Source organism: Monodelphis domestica, chromosome 1, assembly GCF_027887165.1.
Source record: "Monodelphis domestica isolate mMonDom1 chromosome 1, mMonDom1.pri, whole genome shotgun sequence".
Classification (NCBI taxonomy): domain Eukaryota; kingdom Metazoa; phylum Chordata; class Mammalia; order Didelphimorphia; family Didelphidae; genus Monodelphis; species Monodelphis domestica.
The window spans coordinates 275,004,004-275,026,556 of NC_077227.1; the positions used below are offsets into that span (position 1 = coordinate 275,004,004).

General features: G+C 39.0%; 1 protein-coding gene across 6 annotated transcripts in view; it reads left to right on the top strand.

The window, feature by feature from the left end:
• Positions 1 to 5,964, top strand: part of PPP1R36 (protein phosphatase 1 regulatory subunit 36) — a 28,002-nt gene extending 22,038 nt beyond the window's left edge. For all 6 annotated transcript variants that reach the window (XM_007473017.3, XM_007473018.3, XM_001377962.5 and 3 more), the window contains 4 exons: positions 2,970 to 3,012; positions 3,577 to 3,755; positions 3,849 to 4,040; positions 5,711 to 5,964. In XM_007473017.3, the coding sequence (XP_007473079.1) occupies positions 2,970 to 3,012; positions 3,577 to 3,755; positions 3,849 to 4,040; positions 5,711 to 5,897 (601 nt within the window). In that variant the 3' untranslated portion in view covers positions 5,898 to 5,964. The remainder of the gene's footprint in view (positions 1 to 2,969; positions 3,013 to 3,576; positions 3,756 to 3,848; positions 4,041 to 5,710) is intronic.
• The last annotated feature ends 16,589 nt before the right edge of the window (positions 5,965 to 22,553 follow it).

Genomic DNA, 22,553 nt, shown 5'->3' on the forward strand with positions numbered 1-22,553 from the left:
TTCTTGGTTTCACAGAGGTTTTGATGATTTCTTTTTAAGTGTTTTTCTTTGTTTTTAGGAAAATGTATTTGTGTTTTCTAAGCAAAACTAAAAACTCCATAGCATATGCAGCCTTGTTGGGTCAGCTGAGCTGAACCTGATGACCACACTCTGTGCCTCACTCTTTGGATAAGGAAGATCATTGATGGCTGGGGCTTTAAGGGAAAAAAAAACATTAAGTCAGCCCCTAGTTGTCTATGATGTTTACTTTAACCTGATTATATCTGGAAAGAATTATTTTGATGAGATAAAGCTGGAAATCACATAAGGAGAGTGGCCTAGGCCCTGAATCCCTTATAGATGGATAGCCCTGGGCCTCACACTTTCCTTGGGATAGTCCTAAATTAGAACATTTGTGGGCAATAGTCTGATGAAGGACAAAAGAAGGACTCTTCAAAAAGCACTGAAGCCTAAGGAACTTGAGGGAGAGGGAGAGAGGAAGGGAGAGATGGGGGAGGGAGGGAGACAGGGAGACAGAGAGAGACGGGCCTGGTAGAGAAGAAATAGAAATTTGTGTGTCCCAAGGCTTGGTTGGTTTTTGTTTGCTTGGTTTTTTGTTTTGTTTTTTTAAAGGAAGCCATTCTCTTCTTTGCTGTTACAGTCATTGTTTCCAGGCTTTAAACAGATGCTAATGCTTCTCTACATGTTTTGGGAATGGGCAAAACTAGGTCATCTAAAATAAGGACTGCTCTAAACTGGTTCCCAGAACACAAGTGGACATTGCTTTCCTAAACCATAGTTTGATTTGTTTCTCCCCTGCCACCCACCCCTCCACCCTTAACCCTTCCCCCCACTCAAACTCTCTCCACCCCTGCCCCTCTACATTTTGCATGCTTGCCCCTGTGGGCTCTGGTTTCAGCTGGCAGAGGAAGTGGAAGTGCTGAAATGCCACACGATAACCTTGGTTGGGGGGTGGTTTTTGACTGTACCAAAGAAATTCTGATTATTATTTATTTGCTACCCCAGAGAAATTCTGGTGTGTCCAGTTTTTTGTTTTGTTTGTTTTGCCAGTAAAACATTTCAGAAAAATTTCATTTTCTCTCCTTTAAAGACTTGGAGCTTGCTTTAGGACTGAGATTTGATCTATATAAGTTAGTCTAACAAAAAATCAGAAGCATATTAGAAGGAAATGAGTACCTTATAAATTATGCCTTTCTCATCAATCCTAATCATTGACCTGCAATATGTTTTGGTGCTGACAGTGATTGGGTTTAGACCCTTAAGATCCAATCTAGCTGTGTGACCCTGGGTCACACTTAACCTCCATTGCCCAACTCTTACCACTCTTCTTCTTTAGAACCAGTAATAGTATTAATTCTAAAATAGAAGGTAAGAGTTGTTATTTTTTAAAAGATTCATTGTAGGAAGTAAACTATTTCTGGTTGAAGAGGTTCTAAAGGATTCAGGGTAATTCCTAGGGATGCTGGTTCAATACCTGGGCCAACCCAGAGGTTGTCACAATAAGGAAACAACAAGGGTTATTCCAGAGATCCTGGACCTAATGAAATATTCAGATCTAGCACAGGGTAGATTCCAACCCAAGATCAGTCTCCAGATAACCTGGGTTTGGTCTCTGCTTCCTTAGACTACCAATAGCCTGAATCTGCTTCTTTGAAGCTGGGCCAGAATCTAGTGGACCTTCAGGAATGAGGGTAGCAAGATGAACTTCAATGGAGGCTCTCATATAGCTCATGTAGCTCCATTTGCCTCAAAAGGGACTTTTTATTGCAAAGATTCCTGGGCAAATCTTGCCTAAATAGGACAGAATATGTTTTCTTGATTAATTCAGGTGACAGAAGGTTCTATCAACGTCAGTTTCATGCACTGAAAGTGAATATTGTGTTTCCTGTTCAGTTTCTCTTTTCATGACCCACCACTGTCACAGCTTGTACTTTACTATGTCCCTTTTAACCCCTAACTCTCTATCTCCAATTCCTCCAAATATTTTCCAATCCTGATAACTCATTAATTTTTTTTTTTAAACCCTTACATTTGGTCCTAGTAACAGTTCTAAGATAGAAGGGCAAAGGCCAAGTACATGGGGTTAAGTGACTCCGAGGTCACAAAGGAAGTGTCTGAGCTCAAATTTGAACCCAGGACCTCCCTTTTCTAGGCCTGATTTTCAATCCACTGAGCCACCCAGCTGACCCCTGGGCAAATCATTTACCTTCCATTGCTTGCACAGGGGTCCCCAAACTTTTTACACAGGGGGCCAGTTCACTGTCTCTCAGAAGTTGGAGGGCCAGACCTAACTCTAACCCTAAATTCGTGCAGTATACACAGTGTGGAATCCCCTCCTCCAGATAGCCGCTCACCATGCTAACATCTTCCATTGTGCAGCCACATAATCCTTTGTGCAGCTCCTCATTCAGAACAAGGTGCCACGCAAAGGATTATGTCACTGGAAGTAGTACTGTATGTGAGTGACATTGTGCAGCGCTGCCACATACAGTGCTCCTCTCACTGACCACCAGTGAAAGAGGTGCCCCTTTGGGAAGTGCAGTGGGGGCTGGATACATGGTGTCAGGAAGCTGCATGTGGCTTGTGGGTTGTAGTTTGGGGACTCTAGGCTTAGCCCTTTACTCCTCTTTTGCCCTAGATCCAATCCACAATATTGATTCTAAAATAGAAGATCAGGGTTTGTATTGCTAAGGTGGTGATAAATTTTGTTGTTTCTGCCTCTTTGAGCCCTTGATCACTTCAGTCTTAGTTAAAAATCTGAGCTCAAACAATTTTATGGTCTTTATTTGACTGGAAATATGCTGAGAAGAGACCAAGTTTCCTGAGGAAAGAGTCCTTTAGAAGGAATGACTTCACTGTTCAGATTAGTTTCTGATATTGTTTTGCCACCATTATCTTCTTTTTTTTTGTTCTGAGTGTCAAAGAATATAACTGCTGATATTAACCATTGGCTTTTCTTTATGTTTCAGGGAAAAAGTTTCAGATACACAAAAAGACTGGAAGTTCTTTGAGGTAAGAAAGGCTCAATGATAGAATTTTCCTCTGACCAGATTTCTCTCAGTACTTTAAGGATCCATGCATTCATGGGATAAATTCTTCCTTTACCAATGCAGTCATGTCTCTCTGGCTTGTTACATGAGGAAAATTTTTAATGGGGGAATATGAGAAAGATGAAACTTAAAGTCATATTTAAAATATTTTTTCAGTGCTTTATGAACTGCATGTATGCAAACATAACTTCAAAACAAGTGTTAATTTTCATAGAGTACTGCATAATCTGATAATCTAATGGGCTTTCTTTTTTTGTTTTTAAATACTTACTTTCTATCTTAGAATCAATACTAAGTATCAATTCCAAGGTAGAAGAGTAAGGGCCAGGAGGCAATTAGGGTTAGCCACATCTAGAAAGTATCTGAGGGCAGATTTGAACCCAGGGCCTCTTGTCTCCTGGCCTGGCTCTTTATCCACTGAGCCACCTAACTGCCCTGTCTAATGGATTTTCTGCCACACATAATTTTTTTTTTTGACACAATAATTGAATCACAGCTCTGAGTTGTCTCTCCTTTTTCATCATAGGCTTTCTTCACCTTCTGTACATATGTAGCTTGGGTAGTATTCCGACGACAGTACCTATTAGAGATTGATGAAGAAATAGGTAGGCTTTTCCGTACTAATATGTTCAATAGTGCAAGGAGGAGGCGGGAGGAAGAAGAATCTGGTCAGGAAAAGAGAAGAATGAATTTTGTGCAATTTAGGTATGGCCTTTTTGATTTTTCCCTGGTTATAAGAAAGTTAATCACAAAACAAGACAACCAAACTGGTTTCCTTTGTTGTTGTTTTTTCTGAAGGAGGATGATGGCCAAGCGTCCAGCAATAAAAACAACTGTTCATATGCGCTCTCCGGCCTTATCTACTCTTCTGCCCTCCCCTAAAGAACATGCTCAGAATCTCTTTGAGAAGAGCAGGGGCCAAATGGGGGTCCCCATCCAGACATCCAACCAAAAAGAATTGGTCACCTATGAGTCAGTTGCCATGCCAATGTAAGTGACTGTCATGATTGATGTGGGATGGACCAAAGAAAAGGGGTAGTTTAATATGTTGGTTGTGACTTAGGTACACTCCCTTTATTGCAATCCATTTAATTCTAATTCAAGAAACATTTAGAAATTAGCTACTGATTTGCAGAGTTTAGAATTGGGCATGCTACAAAATTTTACAAAACTTTCTGTTTAGTAAGTTTAGTAAGAGGACAAGACACGAATGCAGGTAACTATAAAACAAAGGCTCAGTGAGAGAGCCAAGAGCCAGATCTGGAGACAGGAGGCCTTTTGTTCAAATCTGGTGTTAGATCCTTACTAGCCTGTGCGATGGTGGGCAAGTAACAACTCCAGTTGCTTAGCCCTTATCACTCTTTTGCCTTGGAACCAATATTTAGAATAAATTCTAAGACAAAAGGTAAGGGTTTAAAAAAAAGAAAAACAAAACAAAATCATTATGTGATAAGTGTATCAGGAAGCTGAAAAACAATGTTATGTGAGGACTGAGGAGCTGAGTAGAAGATCAGGCAACCTCGTATCTGAGTGGTTAATGTGACCAAAAAGAAAAATGACAAATATTGGCAGGGATGTGGGAATATTGGGACACTAATGTACTGTTGATAGAATTGTGAACTGATACAACCATTCTGGAGAGCAATATGGAACCAGGCTCAAAGGGCCATAAGACTATATATCCCCTTTGACCCAGCAATATCACTCCTGGGTTTATATCCCAAAGAGATCAGAGATAGAGGAAAAGGACCTACTTGTGCAAAAATATTTATAGCAGCTCTTTTTGTAGTGGCAAAGAACTAGAAACTGAGGGGGGTGTCCATCAATTGAGGAATGGCTGAACAAGCTGCTGTATATGTGGAAAACTTATGCCTTAAGAAATGATGAGTCCAGAAAAATCTGGGAAGACTTATATGAACTGTTGCAAAGTTGTTGCAGAACCAGAAAAAGTGTATACTGTAACAAATATTGTAGAGTGATCAAGTGTGAAAAAATGAATTATTATCAGCAAAATAAGTTTCCAAGATAACATCAAGGGACTCATTATTAAAAAAAAAATGCTAGCCATAGCCAAAGAGGAACTGTTGGACTCTGATCACAGATCAAAGTATACCGTCCTTCATTTTATTTCCTTCATGAATTTTGTTATTATATATGTGATATGTATCTTCAGTTACAACATGGGGATTATGGAAATACATATTGCATGAAAGTCCTGGTATAACCTATTCACAGACTATTCATTGCTTCCCTGTGTAGGGTGAAGGAGAGAGAGAATCTGAATTGTAGAATTTCAGAAAACAGTTGTTAAAACTTATTTCTACATATAATTGAAAAACATTTAGTTAAAACAAAAAGGTCAGGCAAGAACTCTGTAGTATATATAGCAATACTTGTCAGCCTGGATTCACTGGCCTGAAAGAAATTAGATTTAGCTACAAAGAAATCAGGCTGAAGGCAAAAAGATTTTAGGAATTCAGTTCCTAGTGCATATGTAAAGGAGTTGATCTTTCACAGAGAGAATCAGAGAAAAAAGGCTGAATAACTAGATGTTAACCTAACAGTAACAAAATGTGGCCATGCCTGGTGATCCCTTTATGCGGTACAAATTATGTGGTACAAAACAGCTTCAACTTCTAAAATCGTTCTTTTCCCCACAGAGTTGGCATCTTGGGAGAGCCTCGGAGCATGTTCGACACCTCCACTCTTCTTCCTAATGAACAAGAGCAGGCCTCAGAGCCTTCAAAGAGAAATGCTTCCTTGATAAGTGAAAATAATGCTAGGGTCCAAGAGACCCTGGAGTTGGCGATGAAGATGCTAGCCCCTGTGGGAGTATTGATTAAGTAACGTCTTCTGTTCCTTTCTATAATTCAGTTCCAGTAGAAGTAAACTATTTTAATTTGCTACCTTTAAACATGTGATTTTTATGTTGTCTCCTTATTTTTGTAATCTTCTAACTTCAGAATTTGTTTTGTTTTGAACCTTACCGAATGCCTAAGAACTACAGTGCATGAGTTAGAGCTTTGAAGAATGGGCCAGAGAAAGAAAGCAAATTTTTGACTGGAAGAACAAATTGCTTATCATCTCTGGGTGGGGATAGGGAAGGGGAGGTATGGAGATGATTTAGATCCTTATAATTTCAGAAAACATATATTGAAAATTATTACAGGTCATTAAGATATCTTTTATATAACATAAATATTAAAAAATAAAAACAAGTCATATAAGAAATTACTGGGAACTATAGAATCAGCATTCCTATTAAGAGGAAACATAGTGGAGTTCAGGAGACACAAACAATGAGAAATAAAATTCTAAGAATAAAAAGGAATACATCTGACTAAACTAATATCTAATTAGCACTCGGATTTTTCTTAAAAAATAGCTTTTCTTGGTGGCAGCTGGGTAGCTCAGGAGAGCTAGGCCTAGAGCCAGGCCTAGAGACAGGAGGTCCTGAGTTCAAATCTGGCCTTGGATACTTCCTAGCTGTGTGACCCTGGGCAAGTCACTGAACCCTCATTGCCTAGCCCTTACCACTTCTGCCTTAGAACCAATACATAGTATTGATACTAAGGTGGAAGGTATGGGTTAAAAAAAATAGCTTCTCTTTCATCTAAATGTTGTTAGATTATGAATTGAACTTTAAAAAGACAGTGGAAAAAAAGATGGATGTATATTTGGAAAAATGTCATGTATTTGAACAGTCCTAGGGTTTTGAATAAACTATTATATATTTCACTACCTATATGTTTATTCCAGAATGGTAATGCTCTACTTTCCTAATGCTCTAAAGAATACGATCTACTGTATTTAATTGACTATATTCAGTACTGTGGTTAGATTTTTTTTTCTTTAAGGATCACTAATTAGAATACAAACTGCCGATTACTGATCTGAAAAATCCTTCTTTTCCTGGAAAAGGGCCTTAGGAGGGCAGGTAGCTTATTGAAATGAAATTGAGATTGGATTCACAAGACAACAATTCAAATTCTTACACTTTCATTTATGAACTCTGTGATTCAGAGCTTAGCCTTCACTGACTTCTGGTCCCTCCTCTGTCAAATGGGAGGGTTGGATGAGATCCATGATCCTCTGAAGTAGCTAAAGCAGTTGGGATTGCATTCCGGTGTTAGCAAATTTATACCAAAGCTTCACAAAACTTCAATTAGATAATATTTAACATGACTATGTACTAGGCACTGTTTTGCAATTATTATCTCATTTGATCCTCACAACAACGGTGGGAGGTAGGTATTATTATTATTATTATTATTATTATTATTATTATTATCCCCTTTTGACAAATAAGGCAAACACCAATCTCTGCCCTCAAGGAGCTCAAAGTCTAAGGGAAGACCACATGCAAACAACTATGTACAAAGAAGATATAGACATTGGAGATCATCCAAGAAGCTACTAAGATGAAGGAGAGTTGTTAAGTAAGTTCCGGGCATCGAAAGGGTGTGCAAGAAGGCTGGAGGGAGTAGCTGGGTGGCTCAGAGGATAAAGATCCAAGTCTGAAGACAGGAAGTCCTGGGTTCAAATTTGATCTCAGACACATCCTAGCTGGGTGACCCTGGGCAAGTCACTTGACCCCCATTGCCTAGCCCTTACTGCTCTTCTGCCTTGGAACCAATACACAGTATTGACTCCAAGACGGAAGGTAAGGATTGGGGAAAAAAAGAGACTGGAAATGTGTAAGAAGACTGGAAAGGTAGGAAGGGCCCAAGTTATGAAGGTCTTTAAAAGTCACAGGAAGTGAAGGTAGAAGCCAGACAGGATAGAGGAAATGCAAGAGCTTTTAAGCCTCAGAAGATAGAAGTCTGGGTGTGCCAGTGCTGGTTGTGACTGCAAGGCAAGATGCTGCAGACCCAAACTGAATATAATTATGAGGAGTTGTAACCTTAACTGGCTCATTGTACCACTCCCTCGCCTCCCCCCACCCCTTTACACCTGAAGAGGCACCTGCCTGGGCAGAATATGCTGTCATGTTGGGAGGGGGTGAAGAGCTGCCATTTATCTCCTGCTTTAAGGTTGCAAAGTGCTTTATAATTATCTTGTTTGATCTCACAGTAACCCTGTGAGGTAGGAGCTATTATATATGCATTTTATAGATGGGGAAACTGGGGCAGATATAAATTAAATGATTTGCCCAGGGTCAGGGAGCTAGTAAGGGTCTGAGGTTGGGTTTGAACTCACTGTATACCTCTTAGCTACCTCTTCACTTCCCTCTCCCTCCTCTCATTGCTGCCTGAGGAATTGATAGTATTCACCCTTAAATCTGGTTTATTTGCTTTTTGTATTTTTATAATGTTTCTTTTTTAATTATTTTTTATTTTTTAAATTTTTATTTGGTCATTTCCAAACATTATTCATGGGAAACAAAGATCATTTTCTTTTCTTCCTTCCCCACCCCTCCCACCACCTCTCCCATAGCCCATGCGAGATTCCACTGGGTATCACATGTGTTCTTGATTCAAACCCATTTCCATGTTACTGGTATTTGCATTAGAGTGTTCATTTAGAGTCTCTCCTCAGTCACATCCCCTCCACCCCTGTAGTCAAGCAGTTGCTTTTCATCGGTGTTTTTACTCCCACAGTTTATCCTCTGCTTGTGGATAGTGTTTTTTAGATCCCTGCAGATTGTTCAGGGACACTGCATTGCCACTAATGGAGAAGTCCATTATGTTCGATTGTACCACAGTGTATCAATCTCTGTGTACAATGTTCTCCTGGTTCTGCTCCTCTCGCTCTGCATCACTTCCTGGAGGTTGTTCCAGACTCCATGGAATTCCTCCACTTTATTATTCCTTTTAGCACAATAGTATTTCCATCACGAACATATACCACAATTTGTTCAGCCATTCCCCAATTGAAGGGCATCCCATCGTTTTCCAATTTTTGGCCACCACAAAGAGCGCAGCTATGAATATTCTTGCACAAGTCTTTTTCCTTATTATCTCTTTGGGGTACAGACCCAGCAGAGCTATGGCTGGATCAAAGGGCAGACAGTCTTTTATCACCCTTTGGGCATAGTTCCAAATTGCCCTCCAGAATGGTTGGATCAATTCACAACTCCACCAGCAATGAATTAGTGTCCCTACTTTGCCACATCCCCTCCAGCATTCATTACTTTCCTTTGCTGTCATGTTAGCCAATCTGCTAGGTGTGAGGTGATACCTCAGAGTTGTTTTGATTTGCATCTCTCTGATTATAAGAGATGTAGAGCACTTTCTCATGTGCTTATTAATAGTTTTGATTTCTTTCGCTGAGAACTGCCTGTTCATGTCCCTAGCCCATTTATCAATTGGAGAATGGCTTGATTTTTTGTACAATTAATTTAGCTCTTTGTACATTTGAGTAATTAAACCTTTGTCAGAGGTTTTTATGAAGATTGTTTCCCAATTTGTTGCTACCCTTCTGATTTTGGTTACATTGTTTTTGTTTGTACAAAAACTTTTTAATTTGATGTATTCCAGATTATTTATTTTGCATTTTGTAACTCTTTCTAATTCTTGCTTGGTTTTGAAGTCTTTCCCTTCCCAAAGGTCTGACATGTGTACTATTCTGTGTTCGCCTAATTTTCTTATAGTTTCCTTCTTTATGTTCAAGTCATTCACCCATTTTGAATTTATCTTGGTGTAGGGTGTGAGGTGTTGATCTAAGCCTAATCTTTCCCACACTGTCCTCCAATTTTCCCAGCAGTTTTTATGAAATAGTGGATTTTTGTCCCAAAAGCTGGGATCTTTGGGTTTGTCATGTACTGTCTTGCTGAGGTTGCTTGCCCCCAGTCTATTCCACTGATCCTCCTTTCTGTCTCTTAGCCAGTACCAAATTGTTTTGATGACTGCTGCTTTGTAATATAGTTTGAGATCTGGGACTGCAAGGCCCCCTTCCTTTGTATTTTTTTTCATTATTTCCCTGGATATCCTTGATCTTTTGTTCTTCCAAATGAACTTTGTTATGGTTTTTTCTAAATCAGTAAAAAATTTTTTTGGAAGTTCCATGGGTATGGCACTAAATAGATAGATGAGTTTGGGTAGGATGGTCATTTTTATTATTTGTGGAGGAGTCTGTATTCCCTCAGAATCAGACTGTCCTAGGGTGAACCTATTTAGAACTCAGCAAATGGGCTCTGAATTTTTGATTCGCTGATGTGGTTGTATCCTTTACTACCCTTCATTTAAATCCGAAAAAGGAGTTCACACTTCAGAAAGGAATGATCAGAGGAGATCCCATCTTTGCAGTTACTTTATACTTTGTGATTACATTCTGAGATTTATGGGCTGGGGGGAGGGGGAGGGTTGGTAAAAAATCAACCCCCTTCCTGTTTTTGCAAATGTGTACAATGATTTGGGAGCTGCTAAAATGACGGCTGCCCCTCATCTGCTTATACTATTTATCTCACAGGGTTTTGTAAAGCTCAAATATTATAAGCAAAATGCTATCTAAGGGTAGCAAAGTAGTCTAGAGTCAGGACGACCTGGGTTCAAATGTGGCCTCAGACACTTTCTAGCTATGTGACCCTAGGAAGTCATTTATTTACGGTTGCTTAGTTCTTACTGCTCTTCTGCCTTAGAATGGGTACTAAGTCAGAAAGGTAAGGGTTTTTAAGTACTATATAAATAGCAGCAGCAGCAGCAGCAGCAGTAGTAGTAGTAGTAGTAATCATCATCATCATTGTTAGCAAAAGCAGAACTTTGTGGGACTAGCTACTCAACTACCCTGTGCTTCTAAAAAATGCCTTGGGGCAGTAGATTGGTGCTTGTCCTGGAGCCAGGAGGACTCAGGTTCAAATCTGGCCTTGGACACTTCCTAGCTGTGTGACTCTGGGCAAATCACTTAAACTCTGTTTGCCTCAGTTTCCTTATCTGTAAAATGAGCCAGAGAAGGAAATGGCAGACCACTCTAGTATCTTTTGCCAAGAAAACCCCAAAAGTCATTTCTTTTGAAACGACTAAACAACAAAAAACCTTTGGGAAAATGAGAGGCAGTATTGTGTAGTGAACATAGAGCCAGATTCATAATCAGGAATCCTGACTTGAATTGATACTATTTTTGTGATCCTGGGCAGATCATTTAATAATGGGCACTATTTAATATCCTTTACACAGGCACACATTCCAAACACCCCACCAGATTTCTATCTCATACCTTGCCTTCCTTGTCTGAGAGAATTTGCCCTAAAATGAACATGGGTTTGAAAGTTTTCAGTACCTTGATTTATATAGTTGCACTGTCTTTGTACCCTGCCTTTCCACTGTTTCTCTGCTTTTCATAAACTATGGAAGAAATGCCTGCAGAGAAGGTATAACAGCATAAACATGGTGAATTCCAGAATTTAAATAAGCTTCAGATATTTGAGCCAAACTTGTGCTTAAGAATGCTGCCCTTTCTCCTGTATTTAGAATAAATTAAACTTTGGTTTTCTTCCAAGAGGTGAATAGCTGCCAAGAACAAACTTTTCTCAAGATTTAGATGTGAAATTCTGATTGTTTCTTTAGAACTCGCCAACCCCCAAACTCTCTCTAATCAATGCTCTCTAGAGCAAGGAAATAATCTATAAAAATGAGCTCACCAACCTGAACTCCCTGGAGTTGGCCTCTGTGAGAAAAGAGATTTAAAGAAAGAGAAGTTAAAGTTATTTAGCTTTCTTCAGTGGACAGGATGATGGAATTGAGAACAACAGGTTTATTGAAGTGGGTAGATGATACTCACCTAGGTGTGGTTGCTCAGCATTTTAAAAGAAAGGGTCAGATCTCCAAGTGGCCTTATCCAATGTGAGAAACCCTCTAAAAACCTTAGATAGAGGATAGATGCTAATCAGGTGTACCAGTACTTCAGAAAAAGATGACTCCAAGTAGGCCATAAACTGAATATTGACTGACCATGTTTTTGTTGTTCTTTTTTTAAAATCAGGTCTGATTCTTTGTGACCTCATTTGGAGTTTTCTTGGTAGAGATAATGGAGTGATTTGCCGTTTCTTTCTCTAGCTCATTTTACAGATGAGGAAACTGAGGGAAACTTACCCAGTTACTGCACAACTAGTGTTTAAGGCCAGATTTGAACTAAGATCTTCCTGACTCTTGGCTCAGCATTCTATTCAAACTTTACCACCTAGCTGCTTGGCAGTATAGAACTGATTTAAATCAAAACATGCTTTTATTTTATTTTGCTATTATTATTAATATATTCTATATATAATTAATTATTTATATACAAGTAATTAAACTAATTATTTCCATTTACCAATCTTATCTCTTTGAGGAGGGCAATTAATCACAACATGATTTTAGGATTTTAGAATATGATGGGCAAAAACTTCAAATTCTCTGGTTAAGTGATTTGTCCAAGCTCACATAGCTAGTACATAGCTCTTCTAACACCTCATCCCCTTCCTGTGGCTTTGTTCAGGACCTTTTTGGAGTGGTATCCATTTGGGGTCTTCATAAGATTTGTCAAATAATATGTTCAGGGAAATTAAAATGCCAGTAGCTCATGGGATTAAAAAAACAGTCTATATGAAGAAATGTCAATTGTTTCCTTTACAAAAGAAAATTACAATGTGGCTTAATAGCCATCTTAAGGTATTCAAGGCATGATTATATTTGTTTACTACTTTAAAATGACTAAATTCTCATTGACACATTGACACCCATCATTCTGGCTCCTTTCTACCTTTCAAATTTTATTTCCCATTGCTGGATATCCTATAGGGAAAGAGAAGAGGGAAGAAAATGGGCATTTCTATAATGCTGCTGTGTTCCAGGTACTGTGCTAAGCCGATTTACAAAGTATCTCATCTGATCCTCACTGCAAAGTATTATCCTCTTTTTACAGATGAGGAAACTGAGACAAACATAAATGACTTGCCTGGGAACACTTTGTTAATAAGTGTCTTAAAGGCTTATTTTACTTATAGGCTGGATTTGAACTCAAGTCTTCTTGATTTGAGGCCCTAAACTTTATCTACTGTGCCATTAGCTTGAGACATCTTAAACTCTGCATGCCCAGAACAAAATTCATTATTTTTCACTCAAAGACTATCCCCTCTTCCCTGTCCCTATGGAGGATACCACCATTCATACAGGTTTGCAACCCCAGAGTCATCTCTAACTTGGATTTTTTCTCCCCCAAGGGTTGGATTGCTGTTTATCATATTTTCAGCATGAACATTTACCCTAGTTCTGAACAGAACCCACTGATGGGCAATGGAGAGTATTTATTGGGAAATTAGAATTTATTGGGAAAGTTCTTGGCCTTCTATAAGAGAGGAGAGGTATTTGAGAGAGTTCCAGAAGTGTTGAGTATCCAAAACTCAACCAGGATGCTTGGTCATACCCTGAGCATGATGGTCCATGGAGTCAAAACCAAGTTTAACCATTAATAGAAAATGGAGGTAATATCTCCTATGTGCAGTCTCTTTCTCTGTGCTCACAAGGTTCTTATCCCTGCCCACCTAGACTATCAGCTCCTCATGGTTAGGAACATGAGACTCCTATAACCAGTCCAGCCACGTCACTGCTTTGCTCTTAAAAGTTCCAAGGTCTCCCTGTTGTCTCTAGGACCCTCTTTTGGCATTTGAAGCCTTTTATGATCTGTCTCTAAGCCTAGTTTTTTTCCAGGCTGTTTATTTTCTTTTTTTTTAGTTAAAATATTTTTTCTCAATTACACGTAATAGTGATTTTCACCATACATTTTCCAAAATTATAAGCTCCAAACTGTCTCCTTTCTTCCCTTGTCTCCCCCCACTCAGAGACAGTAAGCAGTTTGATCTGGGCCACACATGTATTATCATGCAAAACACTTCCACATTGGTCTTTGTTATAAGAGCACACTCATAGGAAACCCAAACCCCAAAATAAAACTGTAAACACACTGATATGAATGATAAGGAGTGCTGTGATCAAATGAGATAATAGTAGTAAAATAAGTACAAACATTAGTTTGGATTTTTAAAAATCCTTTCCTTCTATCTAAGAATCAATACTAAATATGGGTTCCAAGGCAGAAGAGTGGTAGAGATAGGCAACTAGGCTTAAGTGACTTAAGTGACTTAAGTCACACAGCTATAAAGTGTCTGAGGTCAAATTTGAACCCAGGTCCTCTTGACTCCAGATTTGGCACTGAAGCCACTGAGCCACCTAGTTACCCTAACAGTAGTTATTCTTTTTCTTATTCTCATCATCACAACATCATCTTGTCTGGGTGAGAAAAGAAAGGATTTGATTATGGATTCTAGCCTCATTTTTTTTTTTAGAGGGACAGAAGGGGGATGGGAATAAGTATTTCTATAGCTCCCACTGTGCCCCAGGCTCCTACAGTCCAATGTTCTTTCCCCAGCATCACATTAATCAATCACCTGCTTTTTCCAAAGCTTCAGTAAGTTTCCCTTGCAGACTGGGTCCCTGATGCCTCCAGCCATGCTCCTAACCTGGCTTCCCTCTTGGCCAGTTGGTGGGTACTCTGAAAATGCCAGCCACACTCAGCGTTATAATTAGTAAGCAAAACATTCAGTCGGGGAGGCTAGTATGTTGTTGGAGACATTAGGTTTCAGAGCAAAATATAAAGGAGTTTAAAGATTGCCTATTGCCCCTGGTTTCTACATCACATGTATTTTTCTTGGGACATGGTTGTAGGAGGTTTGCATTTGCGGGCAATTTAGAAATGATTAATCATTTCAAATGTTAACCGGATGATGGCTCTGGATCATTTCCTGGCTCTGTGACAGCGTTATTTTGACTTGCTGCTACTCCATAAGAAATTATTGGGGTAGAGGAGGGTGAGAACTCAGTTTCTTTTTTTTCTGTATCAGTTTGAGCCAAATGTATTTATTCTATTGTTCTAGTGTAAAAATCTGAATTTCATAATTTGCCCTACCAGATGTATGAAGCCTCACCTTTTTACATCAAAGTAAGATTTTCCTTAGCGCTTTGAAACCCTCACGTGAATTTAAACATGTAAGCATTACTAGGGTCCCAGCTTTGGAGGAAGAAGAGAACTCATGATCATGTTTTATTTTTATTTTAAAAATATATTTAATTAATTGATTTAGAATATTTTTCCTTGGTTACGTGATTCATATTCTTTCTCTTCCCTCCTCTCACCCCTCTCCCGTAGCCAATGAGCAATTCTACTGGGTTTAAATGTATCATTGATCACCACCCATTTCCATATTATTAATATTTGCAGTAGAGTTTGTGATCATGTTTTAAAATAATTAAATAAAATACGAAATTTCAGTTAGAGGTTAGTGAAAATGAAAATGTCATTCTTTTGCCAACCAATTTCACAGAACTGCTGAAATCTATAAATCCCTTCAATCCTAGGTTAAGAACCTTTGTTCTACCCGAGTATTTATATCCATTTCCTGAGATGTAGACAGAAGGTAAAGGTTTAAAAAAAAAAAGCAGTGTGAGGGAGGATAGGTGATACAATGGATAAAATGCCAGGCCTGGACATAGGAGGTCCTGCGTTCAAATTTGACCTCATTCATTTCCTATCTGGGTGACCTTGGACAAGTCACTTAACCCTCATTTCTTAGCCTTTTTCACTCTTCTGTCTTAGAACTAGTACTAAGATAGAAGATAAAAGTTTAAAGAAAAAAAAAGGTAGGTAGTATGGTAAGTGGATGGGGTATTAGAACTGGAGTCAAAGAACTTGGGTTTGAATCCTGCCTCCTATTTACTACCTGAATGACTTTGATTAAGTTACTGAATGTCTCTGAACCCTCTCCTCTATTCCTCATTTGTAAAACAAATAGACCAATGAACCTCTAAGTTCCTTTTCAGCCTTGATACTATGATCCTTGCCTTGGGCAAGGTCTTCTATTAATAATAAACCAATTAGAATTTGCATTTCCAATTTCAGATTTCCAGTGCAATAGCTAAAGACTGGCAGGAATTCGATTTGCCTTTTGTTATTGTTCAGTCATTTTTCAGTCATGCCTAATTCTTCATGACCCCATTTGGGGTTTTCTTGGCAAAGATCCTAGAGTGGTCTGCCATTTGCTTCTCTAGCTCAGCTCATTTTTTACAGATGGGGAAACTGAGGCGAATGGGGTTAAGCAACTTGCCCAGGGTCATGTAGCTAGTAAGGATCTGAGGTTGCATTTGAACCCAGGATCTCTTGTGTCCAGACCTGGCATTCTATCCATTGTGTCACCTAACCTCCCTCACACTCCTTTTTTTTTTTTAACCACTTACCTTCTGTCTACATCTCCACTCAGCTGCCCCCCCCCCCATTTGACTACCCTGTTGTCCCTTTATGACAAGCCTAGTGAGGGAGGTAGTATATAGTATTATCATCCTCTTTTTATGGATGAGGAAATGGAGCCTCAGAAAGGTTAACTGAATTTCTAAATGTCACACAGTGAGTAAAGGGCAGAGTTAGGATTCAAACCCAGGGCTTTTGTCTTTTAAACCTAAATTCATTTCCATGATACCAGAGAAATACATGGAAGAAAGAGGATTCTTTTTTTTTTATTTATTTGAAAATTTTTATTTAATTGATTAATTTAGAATATTTTTTCATGGTTACAAGATTCATTTTCTTCCCCTCTCCTCCCACCCCCCTCCCGTAATCAACATGCAGTTCCACTGGGTTTTTTTGTCCTTGATCAAGACATTTCCATATTATTGATATTTGTACCAGGTGTGTACCAGGGTGATCATTTACAGTCTCCTTTCCCAGTCATATCCCCATCAACCCATGTGATCAAGCAGTTGTTTTTCTTGTGTTTCTACTCCCACAGTTCTTCCTCTGAACGTGGAGTGTTCTTTCTCATGAATCCTTCAGAATTGTCCTGAATTATTGAAGTTAAATTACATTTGATTGTGCCACAGTGTATCAGTCTCTGTGTATAAAGTTCTCCTGGTTCTGCTCCTTTCACTCTGCATCACTTCCTGGAGGTCATTCCAAAGAAAGAGAATTCTTTTTTTTTTTTTAAACCCTTACCTTCCATCTTGGAGTCAATATTGTGTATTGGCTCCAAGGCAGAAGAGTGGTAAGGGCTAGGCAATGGGGGTCAAGTGACTTGCCCAGGGTCACACAGCTGGGAAGTGTCTGAGGCAAGATTTGAACCTAGGACCTCCCGTCTCTAGGACTGGCTCTCAATTCACTGAGCTACCCAGCTGCCCCAAGAAAGAGGATTCTAAGAGTTAAGGCTGCAAGCAAATCAAGCCCAGCCATGTCTGAATTTTCTATTAGTGCTTTGAAATCTGCAGGTGAGTAAAGAAATCAAAACTATTAATAAGCACATGAAAAAGTGTTCTAAATCTCTTATAATCAGAGAGATGCAAATCAAAATAACTCTGCTGGTATCACCTCACACCTAGCAGATTGGCTAACATGACAGCAAAGGAAAGTAAGGAATGCTGGAGGGGATGTGGCAAAGCAGGGACACTAATTCATTGCTGGTGGAGTTGTGAATTGATCCAACCATTCTGGAGGACAATTTGGAACTATGCCCAAAGGGCAATAAAAGACTGCCCTTTGATCCAGCCATAGCACTGCTGGGTTTGTACCCCAAAGAGATAATAAGGAAAAAGACTTGTACAAGAATATTCATAGCTGCACTCTTTGTGGTGGCAAAAAATTGGAAAATGAGGGGATGCCCTTCAATTGGGGAATGGCTGAACAAATTGTGGTATATGTTGGTGATGGAATACTATTGTGCTCAAAGGAATAATAAAGTGAAGGAATTCCATGGAGTCTGGAACGACCTCCAGGAAGTGATGCAGAGCGAAAGGAGCAGAACCAGGAAAACATTGTACACAGAGACTGATACACTGTGGCACAATCGAATGTAATGGACTTCTCTGGAAGCAGTAATGCAGTGATCCAGGGACAATCCTGAGGGACTTATGAGAAAGAACACTATCCACATCCAGAGAAAGAACTGTGGAAGTAGAAACTCAAAAGAAAAACATATGACATCACTTCTCACATGTATATATGGGTATGTGAGTTGAGGTTTAGGCTTTAAAAAATCACTATATAGCAAAAATGAATAATATAAAAATAGGTTATCAAGTGATAACATTTGTACAACCCAGTGAAATTGTTTGTCGGCTTGGGGAAGGGGAGGGAAGAGTGGAGGGAAAGAAAATGAATCATGTAAATATGGAAAAATATTTTAAAATTTTAAAAATTAAAAAAAAAAGAAATCTGTAGGTGATAAGCTTTTCAGGGTAGAAATATGTACCAGATTTTAAAAAGAAATAAAATTTATAAGCTTTTCCCCCTAAAACTTTTACTATCTTTCCCTCTCTTTTTGTTACTCCTATTTTAACAAATCAATTCTTTGTTGATGTTTTGTGAGTCTGTCTGCTTTCATGGGAAGAAAGGCTCATAGGGAGCCAGGCCCTTTGAAAGATATGAGTTCCCTTGGAGTGGAAGCAAATGAGAAACTTCCAGTTGGTCTTTATTTATTCCCTCTCTGGTGTTTCTTTATATAACAAGAAAACTGTGTGTTCTTTAAACCTGGTGAATAATACTACATAAATAAACCCCTCCTAGTATTTGCAGTTAGCACATTCAGCCTGTGCTGAGTTAAAGGCCAGGATTACTGGGGCTGGTCATATTTACCTTGGAGGCTCTGACACCAAGAGCAAGTGAACTGAGGGATGTTCTTACTGCCACAAACACACGGTCTCTAGTAGCAGCAAGCAACACAAACAATCCTGGCCTGAGCTATGCAGGCACGAAGAAAGTAAGTTAAGAGCTCCAGCCCCCAGGTTGCTGTAACCATGTGAGTATGCAACCATGGTTCAGTTTCAAGAATGACATAATTTCTTTAAAAAAAAATAAACGAATTTAAAAGCAGATATTACCGATCAGTTGTGACAAAACACCTATTCAATGGCAACAAATCCATGCAGAAGTAATAAGAATTTGTATCAAAACATCATTGGTCTGAAAATGTCATTCGTCCAGCTATTCATTTCTAATGTGCCAACCTGCCCAAATGGGAAGTGTGGCCTGGCTTATTTCCACTGGGGCTTAGCTCAGTCAGGTATTTCATGCAGCTAGACGATATATAAGGACACACAGCAGAAACTACTAGAGAAAAAGGATAGTTAGTTTCCTTCCACACATGGATGACACTTAGATATAATAAATAGTTTTGCTGTTGTGCAATGTGTACATACGTAGCTGTCTTTGCTGTGACAAAAGGCCAGGCAGGATTTAGATCATTCTTGGGCGCTGATTCCACTGGACCAAAATATCTTGACCTTTGGTGAGAAACAAATGCAATAGTACTTAACAAATCATTTTTAAAAATCTCTCAGCAATAGCTAAAAATTATATTATTGATGTCCTGGATCAGGTATGAACTTGATGTAACCAATGTAACCTGTGGATCAGAATTGGAGTTCAATCTCACACAAATTGGGATCAACTTTAGTGTCTTTTTTTTTTAAACCCTTACCTTCTGTCTTAGAATTAATACTATGTATTGGTTCCAAGGCAGAAGAGTGGTAAGGGCTAGGCAATGGGGGTTAAGTGACTTACCCAGGGTCATAGCTAGGAAGTGTCTGAGGCCAGACTTGAACCCAGGACCTCCCATCTCTGGACCTGACTCTCAATCCACCGAACTATCCAGCTGCCCCCACCAAACAATTTTAAAATAACTCAAAACAAATTCTGAATCAACAAAAGGATGGAGTGAAACAATTTTATTGTCATAGGCAACTTGGAAGGTGGGCAGGAAAAGTCTGTCTCACTGGAATGTGAATGGAGTCCAATTCAGTTCAAGTAGAACTCCAGCAAATCCACAACAGGCTTTGAGGACAATGGAATCAGAGATAGTAAAGGCAGTTTCTAGAGCTCTCAGCCCACAAATGGTAAGAAAGTTGAACAATTGGACAGGAAATTTTTTGCTGGCACTAGTACAGGTTTCTGTTGCATTACCCATATACAATTTTGGGTCATAGTCCCAAAATGAGGTAGACCACTAGTGGGAGCAGAGACCCTAGTCACAGATTCGGGGCAGAAAAGAGTGTTTGTGGTCAGACCACAGAGCAGTCCAGGAAAGTAGTGATCACATCTCTACTGAAATCATACCTTGTAAGAAGTGAAAATTTTCAGAACTACCCATGAAAATAGCAGAAGAAATCTGAAGCTTGGGTCAGTGCCTCCTCCAGTCTGGCAGTAGAGCCCAATTTTAACATATAGTTCAAAGTCAAGAAATAGTTTGGAAAAATTACCAAACAATAAAAAAAAAGAACCTGATCACAGGAAATTACTATAGTGACAAAAATAAACTTAGAAGACAACAAAGTTAAACTAGCTACATCCAAAGCTTCAAAGAAAAATGTAAACTAGTCTCAGGCTCAAAAAGAATTCCCAAAAGAGCTCAAAAAGGATTTTAAAAGAACCAAATAAGAGATGAAGTGGAAAAATTGGGAAAAGAGATGAAAATGGTCAAAAAAAATCATGAAAAAGAGTTAACAGCTTTTAAAGGTGTATACATTGACAGAGGCACAGAGGGTATAAGTTGACTACAATGGGATAATATCTAAAAAATTAAAATTAAGGGATAAGAAAGAGGGATATATTGGAAGAAGAGAGAAACATGTATAATAGGGTGAGTAAATGATCTTATATAAAAGTTTTGAAAGTTTTACAGTGAAGGGGAAGAGGTGGGGTGGACAATACTTGAACCTTACTCTCTTCAGAATTGGTTCAAAAAGAGAATAACATACTTAGTCATTTGTATCTAGAAATCTATCTTACTCTCTATGGAAGTAGGAAGGGAAGGAGATAAAGGAAGGCTGACAGAAGGAAGGGAAGATTTGGGAAAGTGGGGTCACAAGGAAAACCCTTTTGTGAAGGGACAGAAAAGAAAGGAGAGAGAGAGAGAGAGAGAGAGAGAGAGAGAGAGAGAGAGAGAGAGAGAGAGAGAGAGAGAGAGAGAGAGAGATTTGTGAAGAATTTCTGGTCCTTTAGAGGATGCTTTTGCATAGAAAAATGGGGAACATTCTGCTAATGTTAATCTAAAAGTTTCTGTCTTTCCTGAAAGACATCATTAGCACTCCAGCTTGAAAGAGTTCCCAGTCAAATTGAGACTGGAGGTGATGGAGACTATAGCTGCCCAAAGAAGAGCAAACCTAGAGAGTTCAATGGATGGACCCATCCAATAAAGATCCTGTACCCTTCAAGGAACCTACCAGCAGCTAAAGAACCTGCCAAGTTCACCCTGGCATTAGATCAACTTATTTAGTACACACACCATGTCTTCCAAGGAACAAACCCAGGTGACTGACCAGATGAAATGCTGTCACTTATAAGAAACAAGCCCAAGTGCTCATAACAATAATAATAACACCTGGTATTTATATAAGGCTTGAAGGTTTGTGAAGTACTTTACAAGTATCTTATTTTATCATCACAATATCCCTGCAAGGGAGGTACTCTTATTATCCCCATTTTACAGATGAGGAAATTGAGGCTGAGAATGGGTAAGTAACAAGCCTATGGTCACACAGATAGTAAAAGACCAGAACCATTCCAACCACTGTGTTACCTAGAACTTTGAATAGAATTCCTAAGCTAGACTATGGACCTAAATTGAAAGCACCAAAAATTTCCTGTGGTATAGTGAAAAAGAGTTCTGGACTTGGACTTAGAAGAACTGAGTTTGAATCCCAACTATACTATTAGCACCAAAGAGAAGGCAACACAGATATACTGCTAGTATACTGGCATTTTCACCCACAATATAAACAGAATATTTAAGGAGTATCAAAATAATGCAAACACCAACTGGTTTATTTTGAAACTAGCTCCCACCATTTTGTGAATACAGAGTGCTCAAGTGTCAAGCAAAAGAGGAATCAGATTATGGGGTTCTTGTGGCAGCAAGGTGGTAGGTACCATGGATAGAGTGATGGGCTTGGACTCAAAAAGAACTGATTTCAAATTCTGTTTCACACATTTACTAATTGTGTAAACTGAAGCAAATCACTTAATCTCCATCTGCCACAATTTTCCCAGTTGTAAAATGGGGATAATAACAGCACCTTCCTCACTGAGCTATTATGAGGATCAAATGAGATATTATTTCTAAGGCACTTAGCACAGAGCCTGGCACATAGGAGGTACTGAATAAATGTTTATTCCCTTTCTCTTAGGTGTTTGCCATTTTCTGTATGTGTTGGTGTGCTCTCCTCATATCTTTGGATAGAAGCATCTAGTAGAACAGTTGGTACAAAAGAGGGGAATATGGTGGATATAATTTAGTTAGATTTTAATCAAGCTTTAATACCATATCTTATATTGTTTGATTGATTGGTTGGTTGTTGCCCTTCGTTCCTGAAGACCAAAATGACCATTACTGGTGATGTCTTTTGACATGCATAAATTGGATTTAAGTGAGGCTGAGTTGCACAGAATCATAGACCTCACTCTCTCTTCCAGAGTCATCGAAGTCTAGTGGAAAGACAAAAATTAAGATGCCTGGTGATGTCTGGGGATGCAATGGATGATTTAATGTCAAAC